The 25018-nt window shown below is 42.4% G+C and overlaps 1 protein-coding gene and 1 long non-coding RNA gene across 2 annotated transcripts in view; both read right to left on the bottom strand.

Moving 5' to 3' along the window:
• LOC134493752 (uncharacterized) overlaps window positions 1-25018 on the bottom strand; it is a 101006-nt gene that overhangs the window by 26663 nt on the left and 49325 nt on the right. The window lies entirely within an intron of this gene.
• On the bottom strand, window positions 12787-23161 carry SERPINC1 (serpin family C member 1). Its single transcript, XM_063298506.1, has 7 exons — window positions 22994-23161; window positions 21382-21748; window positions 20335-20550; window positions 18659-18796; window positions 16763-17156; window positions 15192-15256; window positions 12787-13075 (listed from the first exon to the last, which is right to left on the bottom strand). Exons 2-7 carry the CDS (start codon window positions 21742-21744, stop codon window positions 12902-12904), a joined length of 1350 nt encoding a protein of 449 aa, XP_063154576.1. The 5' UTR covers window positions 21745-21748; window positions 22994-23161; the 3' UTR covers window positions 12787-12901.

Genomic DNA, 25018 nt, shown 5'->3' with positions numbered 1-25018 from the left:
TGATGTAATAGCATGTGTACTGATGAATTTGCAATTCTCCATGTTTTTCAGTTTGAAAAAAATAAATTTCTGACAATAAAATGGATTTCTCTTCACAAAAGACACACACACACACACACACACATATATATATATGAAATAAGATCCTTTGAGCTGAAATGTGGATATTTTTCATACTGAAAAATTATTTATTTGCTTCAGGTATATTAAAAGTACACTGGAAGTTCTCTCCCTTCTCTAGATGCTGCAGACTTTTTTTTTAATGCAGAAAGGAGCTGGTTCTGTGGCTGATTAATTCTGGCACAGTTGTGCTTATTTTTCCTGTAAGAGTGATGAAGTCTTATATATTGAGATGTCAAGTTCATATTTCATAAATGCTTTGCTTGAAGTCAGTCTCCAGCAGAAAGACTCTGCTAAATGACCTATACCTACGACCATGGAGAGTTGCCTTCCCGGGCAAGGTAGACCAACTAACTTAGCATAGGATTGGTTCTTATGTTCCCAGTTACTCTGGTCGTTTGAACATCGGTACCTGATCTCAATGCATTCTTACATTCACATTCACTGGAAGTGATGTGTCCAAAAGCTGCCGTGTCAAGACAAATGCATACTGAATACAGGTGCACCTTCTGTCCCCTTTGCTGTGGCATTGATGGAGAGGGACTTTTCTATCTATATTGAAATACAGATAGCAATACATGTTCTTTAATCACATTCTCAAGCTGCATGCAGCATTGCTGGACTCGGTTGTAGCTAACATAAAGCACTAGTGTTTTTATACATTATCGTTTTCAAATTGCATGTTGGGGAATGCAGTAATCCCTCAAGAAGATAACTGAAGGGAGATAATTTTCAAATGCTGTCACTAATGACATTATCTTCAGCGTGTGGCCAGAAGAGAATCTTGGATATATTCTGTGGGTTTTTAATAGGATGGGGCAAGAGTGGAGCTCAAAAATCTGGCAAGTGCTGATGTTGATTGTGCAGTGTTCAACATGCTCCAGGTTGTCTTTATTATGCTCTTATAAATTTTGTCTCAAACAGATGTTACTCGTGTTTTATTTAGTTGCCAAATTCTATAAAGGCAAAAGACTGTGTGGAGACTACAGAGGGATAGCCTGAGTCCAGGGGCTTTAAACTTGTCCCCTGTCCTGCTCCCAGTCTGGATCTCTGCTCTTCACAACCGTAATTTTCATTGGGAGGGAAGCTCCCATGTCTGTGGCAAGCAAGTTGGTGTCAAAAGGCCCTGAAAGAAAGAGTTTGAAAACCACCCTTTTAAGCATCTTTACAATAAGAGGTTATGCTTCTTGCACTTGTGCATCAGTTGAATGAACCAGGCTGACTATAATGTAAAAAGCTGCCTTGTCTTTATTCATTGCATTACATTCAGTAGAGAAAAGTGGGGAAACTAAATATGAACCCGTCATGTTATTTGTTGAAAGTTCCCAGCCTTTTGGATTAATAGGGTATCTGAAATTGAGGCTAGAAAAAATGTGCTGTATGCGTTATTTGATGAACAATCTCTCGACTTCCTTTTGTTAAGCTGTGCTTGAATGTAATTATGTGATTGGTGGGGTCAAAATAATATGGCAGATCTGTTTAAATATGAAAAAGTATGTGTTACATTATTCTGCTAGGAAATTAGGCTGAGGAAGGATTGCCACATATTTTATTTTGCAGCCCCTCCTATTGGCTTCCTGCCATCAAATTAAGCATGGTGGAAATTGCATTCTTTTGTCTGAACTGAGCTTGTGAATGGGTTTACTGGCAACAGCACTGTTTCTTTATTGAAGGACATCAAATGCACTTCTCTTTATTATCAGCGTCCTCCCAGCCTGTGGCAGCACCTAGTCAACCTTAGCAGATCTTGAAAAAGCTAAGCAGGATCAGTTTTGAAAGGGATCCAGTTGGTGCTTGGATGGGAGATTATCAGGGATTCTCAGAGCTGTAAACCAGAATGGGAAGTTGAAAAACAACCCAAAAGAAGGCAATGGAAAACCACTTCTACATTGAGTAAAAGATCATGCTCTTTTACTTCATTATCAGAAAATATTGGTTAAGTATCTCAAGAATGATGATTCAAACTTACGTATATTAGAACCAACCACAGCGTGTAGTAATGATATTTTCTGTGAGATTATGGAAACAAAATATTTTGTACATTAATAAAAGTAAATTTTAGAATGAGACTTGGATATGGCATGCTATTTGCTAAATCAATAATCACAACTGACAATCAAGATAAAACAATGGGAGAGGTCTTCAAAGGCAATAGATAAGCACAGGGTGGCTGAATGGAAAGTTCTCCTATAGAAGCCCCAAGGAAATAGATAAATGAGGGCTACTCACAGATACTTATGGGGATCATAAAAAAGGTATTTTCTCTAGTTTTAAAACGGATACATTTAGCCTGTGTGTGCAAGTATGTGAATTATTTAACTGTCTTACCATTGCCATCAGACCAGTGACTTCTAGCTATTCTTCTCCCATAATCCATAGTAATAAAATATATGTTCTTTCTCTACATTTATACATACAGAGAGTCAACCTTTAATAGCAATGACACATGGGAGAGACTGTTATAGAGGAAAGTGAAACTGATCTCTAGCTATGAATAACGGGAGCAGTGGCAGTACTGGCTTGTGTGTCAGTGGCCTATTTTAAATAACATCTGCTACCCTGAGGAAATGTAACTTGAAAGGACATTGAAAATGGTGGTGTTCCTCTTGCAGCCAGTAGATATTGGAACTGCTCAGGAAGAGAATGCTGTGCAATTTCAGCAAAGATTTCTGTGCCTCTTTCTCTGGTGCTATTTATTCTACCACTTGGTTTATATATAACTACGTCCTTGTTTGTAGTTCTTGACCACACATATCCAGTATAGGTTTTCGAGAACTATGTTTTTTTGTTCCCTTGACTTCAAATCTCAGCATGTTGAATTAAGTATCTACAAGTATCTTGGCATTTTAGGAGTTTTATATACAATATAAAATCCACCATGGAGAGATTGTCAGTTCTTTGGGGAGAGGGCATGTTTTACAATGTTTGAGAATGAATGTTTGCCTCCCCCCCCCCTTGTGGCTGTTGACAGATACCAGTTCTTCTTCTCATGCCCAACAGTATTCGTGCCAGGGCTTCCAGGATGAGGGTGCTCATATGAGGCTTCAGACTATAAACTGAGTGATTAATCTGAACATTTTGAGAAGGAGGCACACCAACAAAAAATCACTGCAACAAGGCACAAGAAGCATGCTCAGTGGGCAAGGCCAGAGGCCACGTGAGTGAAACTTGCAGTCCCTGATCTCGCTGTGAACCCCAGCTCCCAAGATCTTTGGGGAGCATGCTAGCAGCTTAGCACGTGCATACACAAAGCAAAAGAAAGCATTGCACACTTGACTTGTGTGACAATAGGCAAAGTCTGCGGTCATTTCAAGAATCCATTTAATTGTTACACTTAATTTTTTTGGCTGTTATTTCTTGCAAGCCAGCTTTTAAATGTAGTGTGGCACTTTAAGTATGTTGTTTTAACTCCTTCACTCCCCTTCTTTTTCCCACATGCACTTTAAATTCTACGGATATTGTTAGCTATTATATACAGGAGAATTGTCTGAGGTGCAAATGGATAGTATTGATTGCCGTGGTGCAAAGCAGTTGGAAGAGGGCTTTTGCAGCCCAGGCTAGCACAAGCAAGACACCTCTCCCTGAATGCTCTAGCAGCTGCGTCTCCTGTGAAGCTTGCATGGCTGCTTTCCAGGCTGTCCCCAGCTGTCTCTGTGTTTAGGGGCATGCACAGCCACCTCACGGGGAGTCCCAACAAACTGTTGCCTGCGCATACACCTGCGCATGCGGACAAGTGGGAACAGCTTTCAAAGAGAGGTGTTTTATTTGCACTAGCGCACATGGTGAAAACATGTTTTAACACTCTGGACAGCCCTAGTAGTGATGGCACCTCCTGCATCCCAGGAGGCAAACGTATTGTATGCTCTCTCTTCTCTGTTGACACTTTTGCACCCCTCAAGACTATGGAAGCAAAATGCTATGTTTGCATCCCACATTTTAATTCAGATATGTAATATTTGGAAGGTGGGCATGCAAGGTTGCTTGTGAGATAGGATAAATTGGTTTTGCTTATTGCAATGGGCTGTGTTTCTGCATCAAACAAAGCTATGGTTTTTAGAAAGCTATAGGGCCATAAGAAAATGCAACTGACACTACTAAGGTTTGCGATGTATACAGAACTGCAACACTGAGATGGGCTGAACTTCCCTGGGATCAAACTCTACTGAAATAGTGTCAGTTTTATATTTTCCTGTAATTATCTCTGCTGAATTCCTGCCTCAGAGAAGTTCACCTTGTATTGGGATGGGAGAGCAGGGCTAGTCATGGTGGCAGACTGAAAGCTGGGCCTGTATTGGACAGTGGGAGTTCAGTTGCCCTGCTACCTGGACTGCATGCATTGTAGGGATATTCTGTACGTTTGGCCGCATCAAATGGGAGCTGCAACGGAATGGTTGGATTGCACATCTTAGATACTAGGTAATTTTCCCAAAGGGAGTACTGGGGTTGTAGCCTGGTTTTAATGGGACTGGTAAGAATTAGAGGAAAGAGTGGTTAAAGGTTATTTGGGGGGGTGTATTCTCCCATCCATATTTGTTCACTCTTAGTATTAAAATACATTTTTTCCCACTCTCTGTCAGGTGGGTTTTGTTTCTGCTTTCCTTTCTAAAACAAAATCAGTCACCCTATGACATACTCTATGAACCTGATAGATGGATAATATTTACTTTTCTATTGGAGTACTGAGACTTCTTATTGTATAGCTGTTTTGGGTAGAGTTTCATTGCTTTGAACTACAAGGAACAATGTGTTACTTTGCAGCAGGCTGAAAAGGGACCCAGCTGTCTGCAAATGCTTGGTAGCAGAACTGCCCAATTTATTTTTAATTCTCGTTTTCCAAACCCATGCACCCTCTTATTCTCCCACTGATCCTTAAGCACATGGAGGGAGAATAAAAGGGAAGCAAGAGGGTAATGATTTTGTGGGTGTTCCTTTTGATGTGGGTAGAAGGAGATGAAATATGACAGTGAAGATAAAGGCTTGTACAAAACTTCTTTAAAGCAATTTAGCAACAAAAAAAGCTCTTATCAAACAGCTTTAAAATGTGAATGAGAAGTTAGCAACTTGGTTAGAATTCTGAAAAATTCTATAAATGTATACTTGAACTTCTGTTTGTATTTTAAAACAAATGCATTTTTCCTCTTTAACACTGTATAAAAGAAATGTTATGCATGTGAGTGGTTTGAGAATTAAATGGTTTAATACTCAAAGGTGGAGAATTTTTATTTGCCTGCAGTTTTACATGCTGTCTTTTGACAGAGAAAATTCACCTTGATCATTCTGCCAAACATTTATTTTTCATTCATGGAAGTTCCCTACTGTTTTTTTCCAGGCAATAAATCTTGCTGGCCTGTTTGCATTCCTCATTTCATAGTGAGAAGATGGTAATGCCTCATGCCTCAACTACTGTAACACATCAGGATGAATTCAGGTCATGAGCTACATGCAGTGACATGTCACACACTTAGAAAACTTTTTTTTTTTCATGATTGACTGTCAAAATAGGAAGATTAACCCCAAATAGCTGCTGAGTTATGGTGGCCATGGTCAGAAGTTGTGCACGTCTGCTCTTCTTGATCGTGCACTTATCAGGTAAGTTATTTGCTTTCCCATGGAATATGATGAACGGTAAAAGGCTTCCTGTGGTAGCACTTCCATCCTTTTCCTTGGCAGTGCAATAGCTTTCTACAGTTACAGTGCTTCCCCAAAGCTGTATCCTATAGCACACTTAGAAAGAAGAAAAATGCATTCAGCAAAGTGGGAATTTCTTTGCCATTCACTCCATATATATTTATTGAGAAACTCCTCTGGAGTCTCTGCATATTGTAAATAAATGTATTCCTGAATACACATATATTTAACTATTTACTCTGTTTCAAAGTTGGATTAGCAGAGAAAACAAATACTGGATAAAAAGGAAAAAACACAAAGAATAGAGTCACCGTAAGCTATGCAGATGGTGACTGTCATGAGTAAGGGGGCTCCCATCCAGGCTGTAAAGCGCATGCGTAGTACTGAGGAATTAGGTAGCCATTCAAAGAGACACAGATCGGGCCTGCCTTAGCCTTTGGGGTTTATATGTCTGGGTTTTTCCCACGCTTCTTCAGTGTGTTAGGATTTCTGTTATGTAGCAGTAATAAAACACTAGAGACCTATTCTTGTCTCAGCGTGGTTCCTGGCTGTTAGGACATCAATCCTAACAAACTCCTACTCCCATCGAAAGAGGGAGGAACAAAGAAATTAAAGGGGAGACATTTGGAAATGTCTTCAGAAAACCAAGAAATTCGGCTCGCCATCCAACAATTGGCAGCAGCCCTGCAACACCACCAACAGGTAGATCTACAGGTCAACACATTACAAGCTGCCATGCTACAGCAGTTAGAACAACCAGCTCCGATTAACCCACAACCGGTGCCAGCAGCAGCAGCAGCAGCTCCGCCAGTAGTCTTGAGATCCCAGGGCAGTCTACCAGAGAAGTTTGGAGGAGAAGCAGGACAGTTGAGAGCCTTTCTCACACAGTGCACAATGTTTTTCGACAGCAGACCGGCAGAGTTTCCCACAGACAGAACCAGAGTCACCTTCATCCTAAGTCTGCTAAAGGGACCAGCAGCCAAATGGGCTATTCCCATGGTGGAGAACAACGACCCAATTCTCAACGACTACCAGAACTTTTTGGCAGGGTTCCGAGCACACTTTGACGACCCGATCAGAGAGGTCACTGCCAGCCGGGAAATTCGGAAGCTCAAGCAAGGTAACAAGAGGGTGGGAATCTACATTGCTGATTTCAAGTTGTTAGCAGGAGATCTGGACTGGAATGAGCGTGCATTAAAAGACCAATTCAAACAGGGGCTGGATGAAGAAATTAAGAATGAATTAGTGCGCCAGGGAACACCAGCTAACCTAGAAGCCTTATATCAGTTGTCTGTGGTCATAGGTGCCAGGCTAGAAGAGCTCAGACAGATGCAGCTGGGGAGAGGCAGGGGCCTCAGGACGCTTCCAGGATTTCCAGCTCTCTCCGTAGCATCTCCTCACTCAGGACCAGAGGAGCCGATGCAGATCAGGGCGAGCAGGAGGCTTATTTCCGAGGCTGAGAGGCAGAGAAGGAGAGAGAGAGCCCTCTGTTTCTACTGCGGAGCCCAGGGGCACATGGTGAGAGCTTGCCCAGCGAGAAGCCAAGCAAATTCCGTAAGAGCCCCAGGGCAAGCAGCTGAAACAGCCATCTCCGCCTCTGCTTCCAACCAGGGAAACTCCGTCGGTCTCCCTCCACAGAGCTCAGCAGGGAGACCATCAATTAAGGAGGGCTCATTCCGAGGATTCCAGGCAATCCTTTTACTACTTACCAGTAATAATGTGCATCAACCCAGAGCACCAGGTGAAGCTAGAGGCCCTCGTGGATTCCGGAGCTTCAACCAATTTTATTGATGTGCAGACCATACAAGACTTCAACATCCCGACCATAGAATTGCCATGTCCCATAGAAGTGGAGACCATTGACGGCCAGCCCCTCAAGGCAGGGCCAATTAGAAGGTTCACAGAACCGGTGCAACTGACAACGGGAGACCACACTGAGTGGATCCAACTTTATGTTACTGCATCGCTTAATGTGCCTGTAATCCTAGGCACGCCTTGGCTGAAGATCCACAACCCATTGCTGAACTGGACTACGGGAGCAATCTCCTTCCCAGCTAAGGAATGCCAGCACCACAAGATTCAAGCCGCTCTCCGCTCTCCAGCAACCAACGCAGTCACAGAAGCAGGGGGGGTCCAGTTGCCAGCCAAGTATGCAGATTTCGCAGACATTTTCAGCGAACAAGAGGCCACAGCACTACCCTCCCATAAGGACTGTGATTGCACCATTGAGTTGATACCAGGAGCCAGGATTCCAGCAAGGAAACAATATCCCATGTCTCCCAAGGAACTAGCCACCTTAAAGGATTACTTGGACTCTAATCTCCAAAAGGGGTTCATCTGACCATCTACTTCCCCAGCGTCTGCTCCTACCTTCTTCGTACCAAAGAAGCCTGACCCGTTGGCACCTGCAAACCAGGAGACACCCATGAGAGTGGTCCACGATTTCAGTTTTTTAAATAAACACACAAAAAAAGAAATTTACCCGCTGCCTCTAATCTCTGATCTGCTGGATCGCTTACAGAAAGCACGCATTTTTACCAGGTTGGATCTCAGGAATGCATACAATCTGATCCAGATAAAAAAGGGGCACGAATATCTAACTGCCTTCGACACCAGGTTTGGTAAATTTGAGTACCTTGCTTTGCCCTTTGGCTTGTCTAATGCAGGAGCCATATTTTCCCGATTTATGAATCAAATTTTCTCTGATTTACTAGATAAGTATCTGGTCATTTATCTAGATGACATATTAATATTCTCTGAGGATGCTACAACTCATGTAACCCATGCACGTAATGTCTTACAAAGACTGAGAGAGAACAAGCTGTTTGCCAAGCTAGAGAAGTGTGCCTTTGATTTAACTGAATTACATTTCCTGGGCTATAAGGTATCAACAGAAGGCATATCCATGGATCCTTCTAAGGTCCAGGCAATTCTCTCTTGGCCACCTCCCCGAAATGTTAAAGAAGTACAAAGATATCTAGGATTCTGCAATTTCTACAGGCGGTTCATAAAAAACTTTAGTGACAGGGCTAGACCCCTCACACAGCTTTTGAAGAAAGGATCAAAATTCATTTGGGGGGGGAGAGAGCAAGCAGCCTTCCAAGAATTTAAGCAATGCTTTGCATCCCAGCTGCTGTTAAGACACCCTGATCCCACGAAGCAATTCATAATGCATTCAGATGCTTCCGATATTGCCATTGGGGCGGTGTTATTGCAATATACAAACAAAACTGAGAATACATTGCTTCCGTGTGCCTTTTTTTCACGCATGTTCTCACCAGCAGAGAGAAACTATGATGTTTTTAACAAGGAGTTGCTGGCAATTAAAGCAGCATTCCAAGAGTGGAGGCACTGGCTAGAAGGTGCAACCTTTCCTGTGAAAGTTTGCACCGATCACAAGAATTTACAGCTTCTACAAAACACCAGATCCCTCACCCCACGCCAAATCAGAGGAGCCAGTTTTTCTCCCGTTTCAATTTTGTTATTTCTTATGTGCCTGGGGTGCAAAACAGCTTGGCAGACACCCTGTCTCGATCCTTTCAGGCAACCCCCGCCACTCACCAGAAGGTACAGGCTACTATATCACAACCTCACAACTTTGATCAGTCTATGAGGGGGAACCAAACAGAGATTTTAGCAGCAGGCAGACAAGCAGAGGACCTATTTACAAGAGTCAGAGCTCAGCAGCAACAGGACCCGTATGCCAGGGCCAGGATGGATGACCTCCAGAGGGGCCCGCAAGACACTGCCCCCCCCCCATTCAATGTGGAGGCAGGAATCCTCTGGCATAGTGGGCAATTATATATTCCCCCTTCATTGAGGGAAGAAGTACTGAGACTTTGCCATGACCATCAAACGGCAGGCCACGGAGGTGTTTTCAAAACTCTCCATAGAGCTCTGAGAGACTACTGGTGGCCTAAGATGACTGCAGACATAAAGGGTTACATTGCTTCTTGTCACACCTGCAGACAAGCCAAGCCTCTCCCAGGGAAGCCCACAGGACTCTTGCAACCCCTACCCACCCCCAGTAGGCCTTGGGATACAATCTCCATGGATTTCATCACTGATTTACCCCCGGTCCAGGGGCTGACTTCCATACTAGTGGTGGTGAACCTTTTCACAAAAATGACGCATTTTATTCCTTGCAAGGGCCTCCCATCTGCACAAGCCACAGCGCAGTTGTTCATGGACCATGTTTTTAGGTATAGAGGCATGGTGAATCACTTGGTGAGTGACAGAGGCCCACAGTTCACTTCCAGGTTCTGGAGGGCCCTTTTCCAGTCATTAGGGGTTCAGATCCACCTGTCATCACATCATCCTGCTAGTAACGGGCAAGCCAAGAAAATTAACCAATGGTTACAGCAGTATCTCAGGTGTCACACCACTTATCAGCAAGACAATTGGCCAGCCCTACTCCCCATGGCAGAATTTACATATAATAATTCTGTACAGTCCTCTACCAAGATGTCCCCTTTCCAGGCACTCTACGGGGTTAACCCTCGGGTGTTGCCCACCTCCTCCCAGCAGGGAACTGTTCCAGCCGCAGCTGATTTTCTTAAAGAGCAACAAGCCGCACAGGAGTTGTTCAAGGAGCAGCTGAACAGGGCAAAGAGTGCTTACAAGAGAGCTGCAGATGCTCACAGACAAGAGGGGCCAGAGATTGCAGTAGGAGACAGAGTGTGGCTCTCTACCAAGTTTTTGAACTCTACCAGACCCTCCAAGAAATTGGACTCTAAGTTTGTGGGCCCTTTCACTGTGGTACAGCGGATAAATCCAGTGGCTTATCGTTTACAGCTGCCAGCATCCATGAAAGTCCATCCAGTGTTTCACAGAGCCTTGCTAGCCAAAGACCCTCCCCCAAGTACCTTATGATGGCAAATGCCCCCCCACCTCCAGTAATTGTGGAGGGGGAGGAGGAATACAAAGTCGAGGAAATTCTGGACTCTAGGAGGAGCGGAAGGGGCATCCAATATTTCATACACTGGAAAGGGTATCCTGAGGAAGAGCGCACATGGGAGAATGCCAGAGATGTACATTCTCCAGCACTGGTTCATCGATTCCATCAGCTTTTCCCTCACAAACCCAAGCCTCGCACTCTACCAGAGATTCCTCACTTGGATGAGCAGGCAGAGGAATTCGTAAGTTTGCACCTTCCACCCCCACCTGAAGCCTTGACTCGAGTTACAGAGGGGGGGGGGGCCCACAGCCCTCCACCTCAGGCGTGCATTTCCCAGGGGGGAGGGGGGACAACTCTTCTAATTATCTAGCTATTTTCCAGCAGTGGCCACCTGGGCCAGAAGCGTTATCAGACCTGGAGAGCAGCACTGATTCGTCCTTGGAGGAGTTTTCCTTTGAAGACTTTCCATCGTTGCCCAGTTCCCATGGGACCTTAGAAGCAGACATTGACTCTTATCAAATCTCTGGAGGGGAGGGGGCTGAAATGGAATGTGAATCTGGAGGGGAGGGTGATGTCATGAGTAAGGATGGCGAGCAGGGGGCTCCCATCCAGGCTGTAAAGCGCATGCGTAGTACTGAGGAATTAGGTAGCCATTCAAAGAGACACAGATCGGGCCCGCCTTAGCCTTTGGGGTTTATATGTCTGGGTATTTCCCACGCTTCTTCAGTTTGTTAGGATTTTCTGTCATGTAGCAGTAATAAAACACTAGAGACCTATTCTTGTCTCAGCGTGGTTCCTGGCTGTTAGGACAGTGACCTTGTTTGCAAGTGAAAGGCAGCTTTTGCTGAATCAACTGCTTCCCAAAGTCAATTTCATTAATTTCACATGCTAGTAAAATTTTGCTGAAAATAATTCAACAACGTTTGCAGCTTTACATCGATAGAGAACTGCCAGAAGTCCAGGCTGGCTTTAGAACAGGATGCGGTACGAGAGATATCATTGCTGATGTCAGATGGATCTTGGCTGAATGTAAAGAATACAAGAAAGATGTTTACCTCTATTTCATTGATTATGCAAAGGCATTTGACTGTGTGGACCATAACAAGTTATGGCTAATATTACGAAGAATGGGAATTCCAGAGCACTTAATTGTACTCATGCGGAACCTGTACACAGATCAAGAGGCAGTTGTTAGAACAGAAAATGGTGACACCGTGTGGTTCAAAATTGGAAAAAGTGTGCTGCAAGGTTGTATACTTTCACCCTACTTATTCAATATGTATGCTGAACAAATAATTCGAGAAGCAGGAATGTACGAGGAAGAACGGGGTATCAGAATTGGTGGAAGACTCATTAACAACCTGCGATATGGAGATGATACCACTTTGCTTGCTGGAAGTGAAGAAGACTTGAAGTACTTGCTGATGAAGATCAAAGATTGTAGCCAGCAATACAGACTACACCTGAATGTGAAGAAGACGACCACAAATGGACCAATAAACAATGTCAAAATAAATGGAGAAGAAATTGATTTCATTCTACTCGGATCAACAATCAATGCCAAGGGAAGTAGTAACCAAGAAATCAAACGATGTATCGTGCTGGGAAAATCTGCCATCAAAGGACTATCTAAAGTTTTCAGAAGTAAAGATGTCAGTTTAAAAACAAAGATGCATCTGAGTCACACCACGGTCTTCTCAATTGCCACATATGCCTGTGAAAGTTGGACATTAAAAAAGGAGGATAGAAGAAGAAGATTATTGAAAATACCATGGACTGCCAGAAGAACAAACACATCAGTTTGAGAAGAAATACAACCAGAATGTTCCCTAGAGGTGGAGATAACTAGGCTCAGACTCTCATACTTTGGGCACATCGCCAGGAAAGACCGATCACTTGAAAAGGACATCATGTTTGGTAAAGTCGAGGGACAGCGGAAAAGAGGAAGACCTTCAATGCGATGGATTGATTCGATCACTGCAACAATGGATGCAAACATTGGAACAGTCAGGCACATGGCGCAAGACCGAACAGCATTTCATTCTGTTATACATAGGATTGCCATGTTGTAAACAACTCGGCAACTAACAACAACAACCCTGCAGGGCAGGATGTTCAAGTTAGTCACAAAACAGGGAGGCTCTTTTTGAAAGATTACATTTATTTGGCTGCATGTACTGGGCTTGTTATAATGCAACAGAAACAACTGAGATGGCTGTTGGTTTAAGGAGACAAGAGCCTTGCAAATCAAAGATTTTAGGAACAGGGATCAGCCACTTTGCCCATGAAAAGGATGGCATTTATAGCCACTTCCCTTATGAGTACTATAAAAGGTCTGTTGGCATTGAAGACAACTTTGTTCAAAAGAAATGAGCGTCCGGAAATGAAAACGGTGGTGGAAGCGGCTGCTTCACTGCCTTCTTCATTTACCTGATAAAATAAAGTGTGCATGCTGAATTAGGAACATACATCAAGGCTACAACAGAGACCAAACAGAGACAATTGTGTTTTTTCCCCCTTTGACAATGGTCTTCCCCTAAGACTATCATTAGGACTGCAATACTTAATAATTAGGGTCATTGACTATAGGTGTCCCTGATTTACTGGGCCGCAGACATGCATCAAAGCTGTCTTGAGCACTTCTTTTCCCCCATAGGAGAGGAAGGCTTCTCCCCTAAAATACTGCTGCAGTACATCTGCATGGTATCTAAAAATAAGGCTTTTATTCCATCCTTGTGCTAGTTTAAGAAAGCTTGACTGATTGAGCTGATGAAATCAATCACACAACAAAATCCTCTGATCAGCTTATCTATTTATATTTCAGGGCCAGCCCTGTGTCTTCCCTCTTTTTCATTTGAGACCATACAGCCTTGGGGGAGGGGGGACAGGGGTGAGGAATTGAACGCCAAATTAGAATTAACCAGACAAAGATGTTGAAAATGGGGTAGAATAGTTTAAGTCTGTTTGTAAATTAAGTTTTATGATCTACTGTATAGAGCAATGCTCTTCAAGTACCTGATCTGCTGAACAGGCATTTGAAACTATGCCTGGGGTTGTGATTTTTATGAAACAGTTCAGACTTAATAGCTTTGTCATTGCATCTTGTAGGGTTGTTTGCTGATACTACCCTGATGTCTTGTTCTAAAACAAGCAGAAGAGCTGAAGGCTTGGCAGACAGCTAAGATCAAAAATAATTGCTCCAGATGACTTCAAATGGATCAAAACCATTTGATCTTCTCCTCCTCCTCCTCCTCCTCCTCCTTCCCCCCAACTATCAGTTTAAAGGTCTGTCTACCAAATCACCACCTGGCCACCACTGGAATCTGTTCCTAAAACACTATGATGCTAAAGTGACAAAACATGCATTGCAACATCACAATCCGAACTCCACCCCTTTATCTTTGTGTTACAATGTCCAATGCAAATATGAAAGAAGTAGAATTTGATTGCAATGTTACCAATACATATTGCAACCTGCTTCCCCTTGCCATCCATTCCCCACAGATGCCTATGCCAGTCATTTAATTCACATGAGTAGACATAAATTGATCCCATTTTGAAGTGTTCCTAAAGAACAGATTAGTGAGGTAGTGAGGAATCTGTCAGTCCTTTCCTTTCATCCACCAGAGCATGTTCTTCATCCTTTTGTCTTGTTCTTTTTAAGTACTGTATAGTTTGAGAGCCAGTTTAGTGTAGTGGTTAAGGCACCAGGCTTGAAACCAGGAGACCATGAGATCTAGTCCTGCCTTGGGCACAAAGCCATCTGGGTGACCTTGGGCCAGTCACTCTCTCAGGCCTAGGAAGGACGCCATGGCAAACCACGTCTGAAAAACCTTGCCAAGGAAACTGCAGGGACTGGTCCTGGCAGTCTCCAAGAATCGGACACGAATGGGGAAAAAAAATAGTTTGAAAGCTGTTCAGTCAAATAGTAAGGGTGGAGGAGAGGTCAGCAGAGTGGTCTCTGCTTTGCGGGGCCCACAGGGGTCCATCCTCTCTCCCCTCATCTTTAATATCTATATGAAGCTGCTGAGTGAGGGCAGCCAATCGCTTGGGGCACAATCTCATCAGCGCGTGGATGGAACCGAACAGGCTGATACTGAACCCAAACAAGACAGTATTGTTTGTCCACTGAGGTTTTCCATTCATCAAAACAAGTGATCTCTCTGGGTGGGCAGGCACTACCCCTGAAGGAGCAGATTCCTGGCTTGGAGATCTTTCATCTGAAAGGAGACCTGGATTTAAATGCAACTCAATCATGAAACCCACCCAAAGTCATTCTCTCTCTTCCCAGCATTCCTCACAGAGTTGCGTGAAGAAAAAGAATGTGAGCTCTTCAAAAGGATAACATTTATAAAATAAATTCCTTTGAAATATTTCACTTACTTGAAGTATGCTCTGCTTGGAACCCATCTCTACTGCTGGTGCAGTGGTGATCAAGGGTGACTTGCTTTTTAGGTTCATCTAACATGATTTGTAGCTTTAGCTAAAGCTTAATTTAAGAAAGAGAATGCAGTAGGGTGGAAAAAAAGAAGGAATCCTGGCTCACCTCAAGGAAGGCTTTGTGAAATGCTTCAGAAACATAGAGGTCCATTTGAGGATCTGCAGTTATGCCTGAAAAAGACAACAGTACAAAGGAAAAAGGGTGAACTTTCTCCTGAGAGAAACCCAGAAGCCATAGGACTTAATAATGATATAGTGGCTTAGCGGTGATGCTCTGCAGAAACTGCTTGTCTTGGTTGGAACAAAAAACTCTATTGCAGATGCTTATATGAAGATGATGGAAAGTATCATTTGCCAGATGTGATTTAGATCAGTGTTTCTCAAACTTGGCTACTTTAAGATGTGTGGATTTCAATTCCCAGAATTCCCCAGTGACCATGAGATGCTGTGACCATTGTAAATGCACATTGGTTGCCAAGTGCCCAAATCACAATCACGTGATTGCAGGGACGCTGCAACAGCTGCAACTTCAAGGGCTGGTCTTAAGTCTCCTTTTTCAGCACAGTCGTAACTTCGAACAGTCACTGAACGAGTGGTCAGTAAGTGAGGACTACCTGTATTAAATGGTACATAACAGAAACTTGAGACTGGCTAATTGCAAATGCTTTCAGGTATTCTGTCCCATCCCAAGGTCAGGAGCCCAGACTTAAACTGTTCCAGAGGTGCAGCATAGTGAATGCACTTTATCTGTGCTTAGTTCTGGGGGAAAAGAGTGCAGCCCTAGTGCCATGAGGGCTTCATGATCAAATGGTAGGTATTGTTTCGGGGTGTTTAGAAAAACTTCCATCTTCTATATTTGCTTCACTGTTATCTGGCTGTGGACAGTTTGTCAAAGCTAATCAGGAAAAGCATTTTACAGCAGAAGAAGCTTGCAGTGCATACTACAAGTTGATAGCTAACAATGGGAACCCTTTGTTTCTAGAAATTGCTGAACTACAATTCTCAATAGTACCAACCAGCTTGGACAATGGTGAGGAATACTGGGAGTTATAATTCAGCAATATCTACAAGCCAGCATTTCTCACCCTTAATCTAAAACCAGAAAATAGATCTGTGCTAAAATAATAGTTGAAGTCTGAGAGACAAATTTGTGTATATTTGTGTGATATTCTTAAAAATAACACCAGTTCAGAGTTCCTTATGCATATGCAGGGAAGAGGAACTAAACACATTGCTAGTCATGGTGTCCCTGCTTTAGCCATCCAAACAATTTTTAATTTTTTTGTAGGAGTCTTCTTCGGGTGCAAGAAAATGAGACCTATCTGGAGGTATTAAATAAGGAGTCTGGTAGCACATTTTCTGACTGCTACATAAAAAGGCATAGGTTTTCATTCTCTATGCATCTGATGAAGTGAGCAGCTCATGAAAAACTATGCCTTTTAATAAAATGTGTTAGAAAATGTTTTCCACAGCACGGGCTGAGGTGTAATTTCAGAACAGTTAAAAAAGTTATTTGAGCTAAAATGGAAAGTTTTGTTTTTTTTTACAATGTGTACTTTTTTACAATGTATGTGGAGGAGGGAATTCTAGTCTCTGGGTGGGAGGGCTTGTATTACTATTTTTTACCAAATTTGTCAAAATAATGGTTACTCCCTGCTAAAGCACATCCCAACTGACCTGGAAGACTGGCCCGTCCAGGGCTGAAGAGATCTCTTAATCCCATTTCTTGCAGTTTCTCCTTCAGGCTGAAGCTGCTTTCTATCTGGAAACAGGGCAAATGGACTGAGAGGGAGACCTCTTTCAAGGCGCCAAGCCAGCTTTCCAATTTCTCTGAGGTCATCTCCTGTTCCACTTCTGCCAGAGGTGTGTTCGTAAAGGGTAGGATGAAGACCATAGTAATATCATCCCCTTGGTAGGGCAGCTCCAACACCTGGACTTTGGAGTTCGCGATGGAAGCATAGGGGAATGTCATTTCCTGATACATTGTGGGCACCTGGCAAGGCTCAGAAGTGGCTCTGAAAAATGTCTCCATCTTTGTGTTTTCAAGAGGGAACTTGGATTTCCAGTGACCCTAGATCAACACAGTGAAAGAAAACAGAGCCATCAACCAGAAACTGAATGGGCTAAGGCAGTATACCACCTGGGCCCCAAACTCTTGCTCTTAACCTTCAAATGTTAGCTGAACAAACATTCTGTACAACTCTGTATTTGCTTTCTAATTAATGGATCCAGATTTCCACAAAATCAGTTCAAAATTTATGAAGGAAATCCATCCCAATTATACTCTGAGGATAGGAAAGTGGACTACAGAGATTAATCCATGTTAGAGACCTTGAGCACACATCTCTAGAAAACATTCACAACACAAACAAGTTTTGGACCCACAAATCTTCTTTAAACTTAGGGATCAGGGGAGAGGAGACGCAGAAACAGCCGGTCCTTTCGCTACCTGTAGCCAAGCTTCATTCTTGACATACAGTAGACCAGGGAAGGAAGAAAGCCCCAAGGAGAAGCCTACGAGCAGGGCCCAAGAATGGCATGGAGAACAGGCAGACTTTATTGGAGTTTGGAAGGCAGCAGTAAGTTGCAAATGCTTTGACATGGAAAGGAGGAAAGATGAACCCTAAACTTGAAGCTATGCTTGAGAATATCGGAGCCAGCTTGTTTCCCTACACAATATAAAATCTGGCAATGTTTGCTGAACAACAGGAGTACGTTAGTATGTTAGTACGTTCTAATGTTCTAGCCATTAGCTCCTGGCGAGGTATCCCTGAAGAACTGAAAGAGTTTGGGGATCTTCTAAAACCTGTAGACTGAGGAGCAGACAGGCATGTGATTCCCTCTGTTATGTGCTTTCTTAAGAATGAGATTTCCTTAATCCCTCCAGGTGCAGAGGAAGCCCTACAAATAATACTACAATTGTGCAGGGTGGAGTTAGGCCCGTGGTCATCAGGGGTCCCAAACCTGATGATGATTACAATAGGATTTTAGAGAGGAAGTCTTTGGCAGTCTGAACTGGAGCAGACCCAGCTTATCACATTCTGAAGAGAGGACAATAAAAGAAGAATACAATGTAACATGTAATTGTGATAAATTTAGAATCTAGAATTAAGCATTGAAAGAATTTACCACATCCCAAAGAAAAGTACTGTGCCAATGGCATTCAATCACCTGCATATAGTCACTATAAACATGTGCCAGCTCCTGCAGGCTTTGGTTATAAGTATAACCCAGGAATAAGGAGCTTAAAGGCATTTAAATAAACTGAAGACCTCAATCAAGCATCCTCCTTTTTTCATAAGTGGTAAGGCCTACTATTGAAGGAGGAAGGTCTGTTAGAAATTTGTAACTGGTCTGGAGATTGTGCTTAGATAAAATCAAGTACTCTTCTTTCTTCTTGCCTGAAAAATAGGGGTTGCATTGAAGTCATGGTTAGCAAAATTATTTTAAGTGGAGATTTTCAGAAAAATCTGGAAGTTTCTGTTGTAGGGTTTATATAATGATACTTCCAGTCCCCTCAAGAGTGATTTCATTGATTTTCCATTTCTCCTGCTGGGGCATTATTTTCCATACCTTGAAGTAAATTGTGTTGACTAGTATCAAAACAGTTAATTCATTGATGACTCCTTCTGGGATCACATTTGTTATACGCTTCTCAGTTTTATTTGCCACCCAATCATTGATGATTGCTCTGGATAACTCTGGCTTCTCCTAAAAGGGATAACATAGAAAAAGGTTCTGTAACTTTATTTATTTTATTTACATCCATTTGGATGCATCCTATTCTGATGACTCTAGGCAAATTAGAGTATATAAACTAAAAAAATCCATGAAATACTCATAAAGATAAGATGCAATTAAAGCCATTAAATGCTATTAATATAAAATACAGCGACCATTTGGAGAATCTTCACCTGAATTGACTTCCCCATCACTCTACCATTAGTTCATTCCTTATACCAAAGTTTCCCAACCTTGGGAACTTTAAGATGTGTGGACCTCAACTCCCAGAATTCCCCAGCCAGAATCCTCATAGCTGACCTTGCATATGAAAACTGTGGCAACCAATCAGATTTTCATAGTGCAGTAAAATAAGCAAGAAGGCCATACTTGGATGCCAGGATCAGTGTGATTACAGCAAGAACATCTGCCTCCTTGAATAGAGTGGGGCAGTGTTACACTGGCTGAACTAGTTGTTTTTTTCATTTCTTACTTTTTCTCAACTAGTCCAGCAACTATTCATCCCCAGCAGACAGGCAGAGGTCAAAACACAGAGCAGTTAGTTTCTTGACAAATAAGACAGAACTGATGCCAGCACCTCCCGCTTTCCTCCCAAAGAATTGACTTTATATAAATAGTCAAATGTCATTTTTTTCTCTTTAAACTGGCAACCTGGAACTGATTCGTCACACTCCAAATTTTATTCCCCTCTCAAAGCAGAGAAACACAGAATTAGAAAACAAAATGATTGCAATGCTAGCATGTCTGTAAGACAGGATGGTATAGCATTTACATTGTTGGACTAGGACTGGAGAGATTCTACTTCAAGTACTTACTAGGTAGCTTTTGGCCAGTCACAGGGTTCTTATGAAAAACTGGAGGAAGAAATACCATGTATGCCACTCTGGTTATAAATGTAATATATTATTAGTATTAGCATTTCAATAAATGCTTATCCAAGAAACATACATGGATTGGGGGAAAAAGTGATAAAATTAGCCATGCTGACCATATGAAAATTTGCAAAAAAAGGGTAATGTCTTTATTAGGACAACAAAAACATTGCAAGAGAGCGTGCAAACACTTCACTTCTTTGGAACCTTTTTCTGGCCGGGCGGTAAACCAAGGAGAGCCCAAGCAAAGCTTCTGACACAAAACTTCTGAGACAAAGAAGGGGAAATCGGCATGATTCAGAGGCTGGGGCAACCTCAGGTCAGGAGCAAAAGTACAGCAGCATTCGGTCAGCAGTCAAGGGTGCTTTGGACAGGGACATCAGCCTTTTTTAGACTGAAGGCTATGCTCTGACTTGATGGCCTAAGGACAAAAACTAACGTTCATTCAATTAAATTTAAATATAGTTCACTTAATGTATTGTATGAAGTTTTACTGCTACTGCATTCTGAAATTTCAGAAAGTCTCAGAGCCACACCAAGGTTTCCAGGGGTATACAGGGTCCCAAGGCTGCAGGTGGTAATCAACTCTTTGCAAATAGAACAGCATTACCCCATCATACTGTATGTATAACTCACTTTGAAGTTCAAAGGCCAGAGTTTAGCTCCATAAACCACCTCGCTAATGTCTTGGTAGGTTTCATTGACTCTGAGAGACTTTTCCCCAAAAAGGCGATTGGCTGATACCAGCTCAGAGGATTTGTTGACTTTCTTGTAGAGTCGACAATTCAGTTTGGCAAAGAAGAAGTGGATTTGATCAGATGTTTTTTCTGAAATGGTGTCAAACTGAAAAACCTTTAAAAAGAGACCAAGCAGAAAGGAATTGGAAAACAGTTCAGCAAGTGGATGAAGTGGTCCTGCCCAGAAATGCCACTTGGTGGCCTGCCAAATTTCACCTGTAACTTTGGAATTGAAAAGAGTTTGACGCTAGATTAACATGGCGTATTTCTGGCCCGTTTGAGGGCCAGAGGAAACTTAACATTGTAATAATTTCAGGTATATAGGAAAACATACTGACCCTCAGAAATCATTGGCACGTTATTTTAGAGGCCTAGAAAATTAATTGTGCAAAGAATTAATCACATTTATGCTAAATAACCATATTTCATTTGACTTTAAAACCTCAGTCCCTCAAAATATCTGAATTTATGGAGGGCACCCTCATACCCAGACAATTTCCAGTGCAAAGTACATAGAAAAGATAAGAACGCAGCTCTTATCAGGCCTCAAAATTCAATGTTCTGAATTTGGTGCAAGAGCTCTAGACAGGCTGATCCAGAGCAGTTAAGAAAAGAAACTGCCTTTCTTTTGAGCAGTTTAAAAGCTTTTAATTCAGGTTTTTGGAATCTGAATGTGTACATGCAAACCTAAAGGATAAATGGTTAACTACCAGTTAGTGTATAACCAATTTTAATAACCATTGATTTTAAGGAGATAATTGATTGCAAGAAGGTATCTTTAATACACTGCTCTGTGATATGCTTCTTTGAGAATGACATGTGTTTTCCTAAAAAATAAACTGAGGCTGTGGATACAGAATTAGAGAACAGTCTTTGCTAATAGCAGGAGTAGCTATGTCTGACCTGCTAACCAAGGAGCCCAATCACAGTCCTATCCTGACATTACCCTCATGAGCTGCTGAAGAGTGTTGCCACAGGCACCCAGCTTGGTCATGGCAAAGGCAGTGGAAATACTGATTGGTGACATAAAGAAGTTCTTATCTTGCTCCCTGGCATTGGTCAAGTTCTTGTATAAGAGGACAGCAAAACGGGAATTGGCCTTGGACAACTCCCAGACACGAGGGTTGGTAAAGGTTGGGATTCTGTCCTGATCCACCTCCTCTTGCAACTTCTTCTCAGGGTTCCGATAGATGCAGATGGGATTTACAGGGATATCCTTTGGCTTGGCAGTACACACATCTTCTACTGAGTGCTGCTGTGTGGGGCCAGCAGACCACAGGCAGATGAGAAACAGTATCAGGAACTGCATCTTCCTGTAATCAAGAGAAAGTGACATTCAGGACTGCATATTAAAATACGTGTTTTTTCAAATCAAAACCAGTTTACATCCCAGAGCTGTGCAAACCATTTGGAGGAGTGGTTTAAATGGTTTACATGGACCTAATGCACACCACTCTGCATGGAAGCACCCAAAGTCAACATGCATATGCATACGCTTAGATTCCTGATTGGCATTTAGTTTTCCTAGGGGTTGCTTTGAGAAATAGGTAAGGAATGCTGGGTTTGTTCATAAGTGCAGTTGCTACAGATATCCTTTCTCAGACACTTCCTTTTACTTCAAGTTAGGTAACTGTGGTCACAGCCCACAGGCTTGACCAAAGTATGTTAATCTCTTCATATAAATGGACTTTTGCTTGTCTATTTTGGTTCCTGACAGAGAAAACACAAAAACTACCTGGGCTAGCACATCCAAAAGGAAAATAATAAATTCACAATAATTAGCACCTGCACATTATTTTAACCTCAAGAATGGAATTTTCACATAATATGGGATCTTTGATTTTTATAGGACGTTCAGCTGCTTATAAGAGGATACTTTGGGGTGAGATGCATTTATCGGATATTTGGTTGGCTATGTAACAATCAACCGAAAAGAGTAGCCATCTCCTGCCGTTGTTTCCTCAGCAACTTGTAGCCTTTATCATCGTGACTTTCAAGGATTTAGAGCCTAATTTGCATAGATTTATCTAATGCCCCTTAAAAACCATTGAAGTTGATGCCTATGAAGAAGGACATTTGTTTGGCTGCCCTGTTATCTATCACATAAATTCCATTTGATTGTCTTGGGTTCTAGAAGTATCAGAGGAAAATATTTGGTCCAATTTTGCTATATCTTACAGAATTTTTAATGATTGTGTATAATTTTTACCTTGTCCTCTCTTATTCATCTCTTCTTTTTAAAAACAGCTCCAAAGGCTGAAAATTCAAGTGGTTCTGGAGAAAAATGTAATACTAAGCCAGATAACTGACCACTCATGGCCATTTAATGTTTCCCTAAAATCTGCTACCTACAGAAGGCTTCCTCACTCTGGGCTGGTCCAACCTAAGAGGAAACTGAGATTTCTTATTGAAAACCTTTTTTTGATATATAAAACAAAATTATAACCTTCTTTTCCATTCTGTGAACTACATCCCTGTTTTTCTAGTGAAAGTAATCAAATATTTCACATATTCCTTTCTATGCTTTATTTGCATAATGAATACCTAAAACCTCTTACCTCTTTCTTGTGTTTCTTTCTTTCTTGTTTCTCTCCAGTGGCCTATGATGATCAAAGGGCTGAATTGTTAATTTAGGCAAAAACCATTTCAAGCCGTAAGAATATTCCTGGTGGAGTTTACTGCTGAGCTGTGCTCTCCTCAACCAGCTCCAGAACAAAGAAAGGGGAAAAGGGGAAAAGGGGCGGGAAAGCCATGAAGGTCAAAGGCCACTGATCTCGAAAAGCAAGTTAAACAAATAGTGGAGCAAACCAATGTTTATTCTGAGAGCTGCTTTAATGTTCAACATGATGAGGACACCTTTCAATATACGCCACACATACCAAATGGCAGAGACACAACCCAGTGGGAAAACAGTAACTGGAAAGGAGATTACCTTCTTTGCTGCATGTAATCTTTTTTCAAAATGGACAGAGATTTTAAGACTTGTTCCTGTTAGATCAAGGAGAGTTCTTTGGAGGGAAAGTCGAGAATAGAGCTTTACTTTTGAGGAGCAGTGCGGTTAGAATTGCAGCTCCTTCCCAGAGACTGTGATTAAAGTACACCTCGGTGAACTCAGGGCCTGCAGATAACAAATGGCAGGGAGAATAATGGGGAAGTATCTTGCCGCAACAGTCAAACGACCAGGATAGGAGGGGAAGAAAGACATCTATGCAGGGCCCCATTGCACCTTTCAACACTTTTAACCATGGGCATTTCCACACAAGGATTCTGGGCTAGGTTGAAAGCAGTTCTGAACATGGTGGTGACCGTGATGAGCTGAGCTGATTTTTTTCCACAGTGTATTTGAAACCTCCAAGGAGCTTAGAGCTACCAGATCTGCATTGTGTGGTTGTCTGGATTTTTGCAGACCAGATCCCGGTGGGCCTAGCACAGCCAAAACTCCCTTTTGCAAAACACTGAGCTTCTGAGTCCAGGTTCTCACCGGCTTTCTGCTGCCTCCTCAACAAGGGCAGCCTCTCTCTCCCCTTCCCTCAACAGTTTGGAGTGTATCTATGGGGAACTTCCTTTTTGAGGCACTTGCATAAAAAAAACAAACCAAAACCAGCCAAGCAGCTCTCTGGCTTCCTAGCTGTCTAGGCCCCTGGGAAAAAGATAAAGGCCACAGCTAGGCCTCTGGTCAATTTCACCCCAATCTGCTTGGCCAGTGCAACCAGAAAAGTTGCAATATTCGGCAAACTGAGAAAACCGTCTGGCTGCTTCTCCCGCTGTGCCTTCCCAGCAGCAAACAACTGTGGTTTACAGCAATTCAGAATAAACAAAACTCCTGGTTGCTAACGGATGTACAGCTGAACGGAAAACCTAGTCCCTTAAACTTCTTTTATTCTGTTTATAAAAGTCAAAACCTGAGACTTAAATCAGTTTTTTTTGGGGGGGAAAGATACTTGTGCCACAGAAATTATTTTAATCATAATGAAATAGAGATTTGTGGGTGAGAGGCATTTATTAGGGACTTATTTGCAATTTGCTGATTTTAATGACCACATAGGACCTAGCTTCAACTTCTTTGGCGGAATGTAGCAACAGTGAAAAGATGCTAGTAATTCTGGAAAAAAAGGAGCAAAGGTGGTTTTACTGAAGAAGACCTACCTGTAATTTTTATAATCAGGCATTTCCCTAAAATTTGCCACTTGAAGGGAGCCTTTACAGCAACCTGAGTTAGGATCTGCTACCAGCTGTGTATTCTGCAAGTGCATCTTTCCTTGTGTGACTATAAACTAATATTATTTTTGTATACCCTGCACCTAATACAAGCGTGCATGTCTGGAGAATGCTTGCATTAGATGGCAGTTAAAGCTCTCAACAAAGGCTCATTCGTGGTGTTCCCCACTCCCAGAGTCCCCTGTTACTGGTAGATCCTGATTTCTAGCCCCTAGAATCACACTGCTTTGCCCAAAGCACATGGCAGCTTAGGGCACTCTCCCTGCTGAGTCATTGGGATCACCAGTGCTGTAGGCCAGCTGTGAGACTCATGTCCCTCAGAGTGTCCCTCTTGCAGCCATCTTTGGTGCCTTTGCATGTTCCTC

Source organism: Candoia aspera, chromosome 3, assembly GCF_035149785.1.
Source record: "Candoia aspera isolate rCanAsp1 chromosome 3, rCanAsp1.hap2, whole genome shotgun sequence".
Classification (NCBI taxonomy): Eukaryota; Metazoa; Chordata; class Lepidosauria; order Squamata; family Boidae; genus Candoia; species Candoia aspera.
The sequence above is the reverse complement of the archived record's forward strand: the minus strand, read 5'-3'. Positions and strand labels throughout refer to the sequence as shown.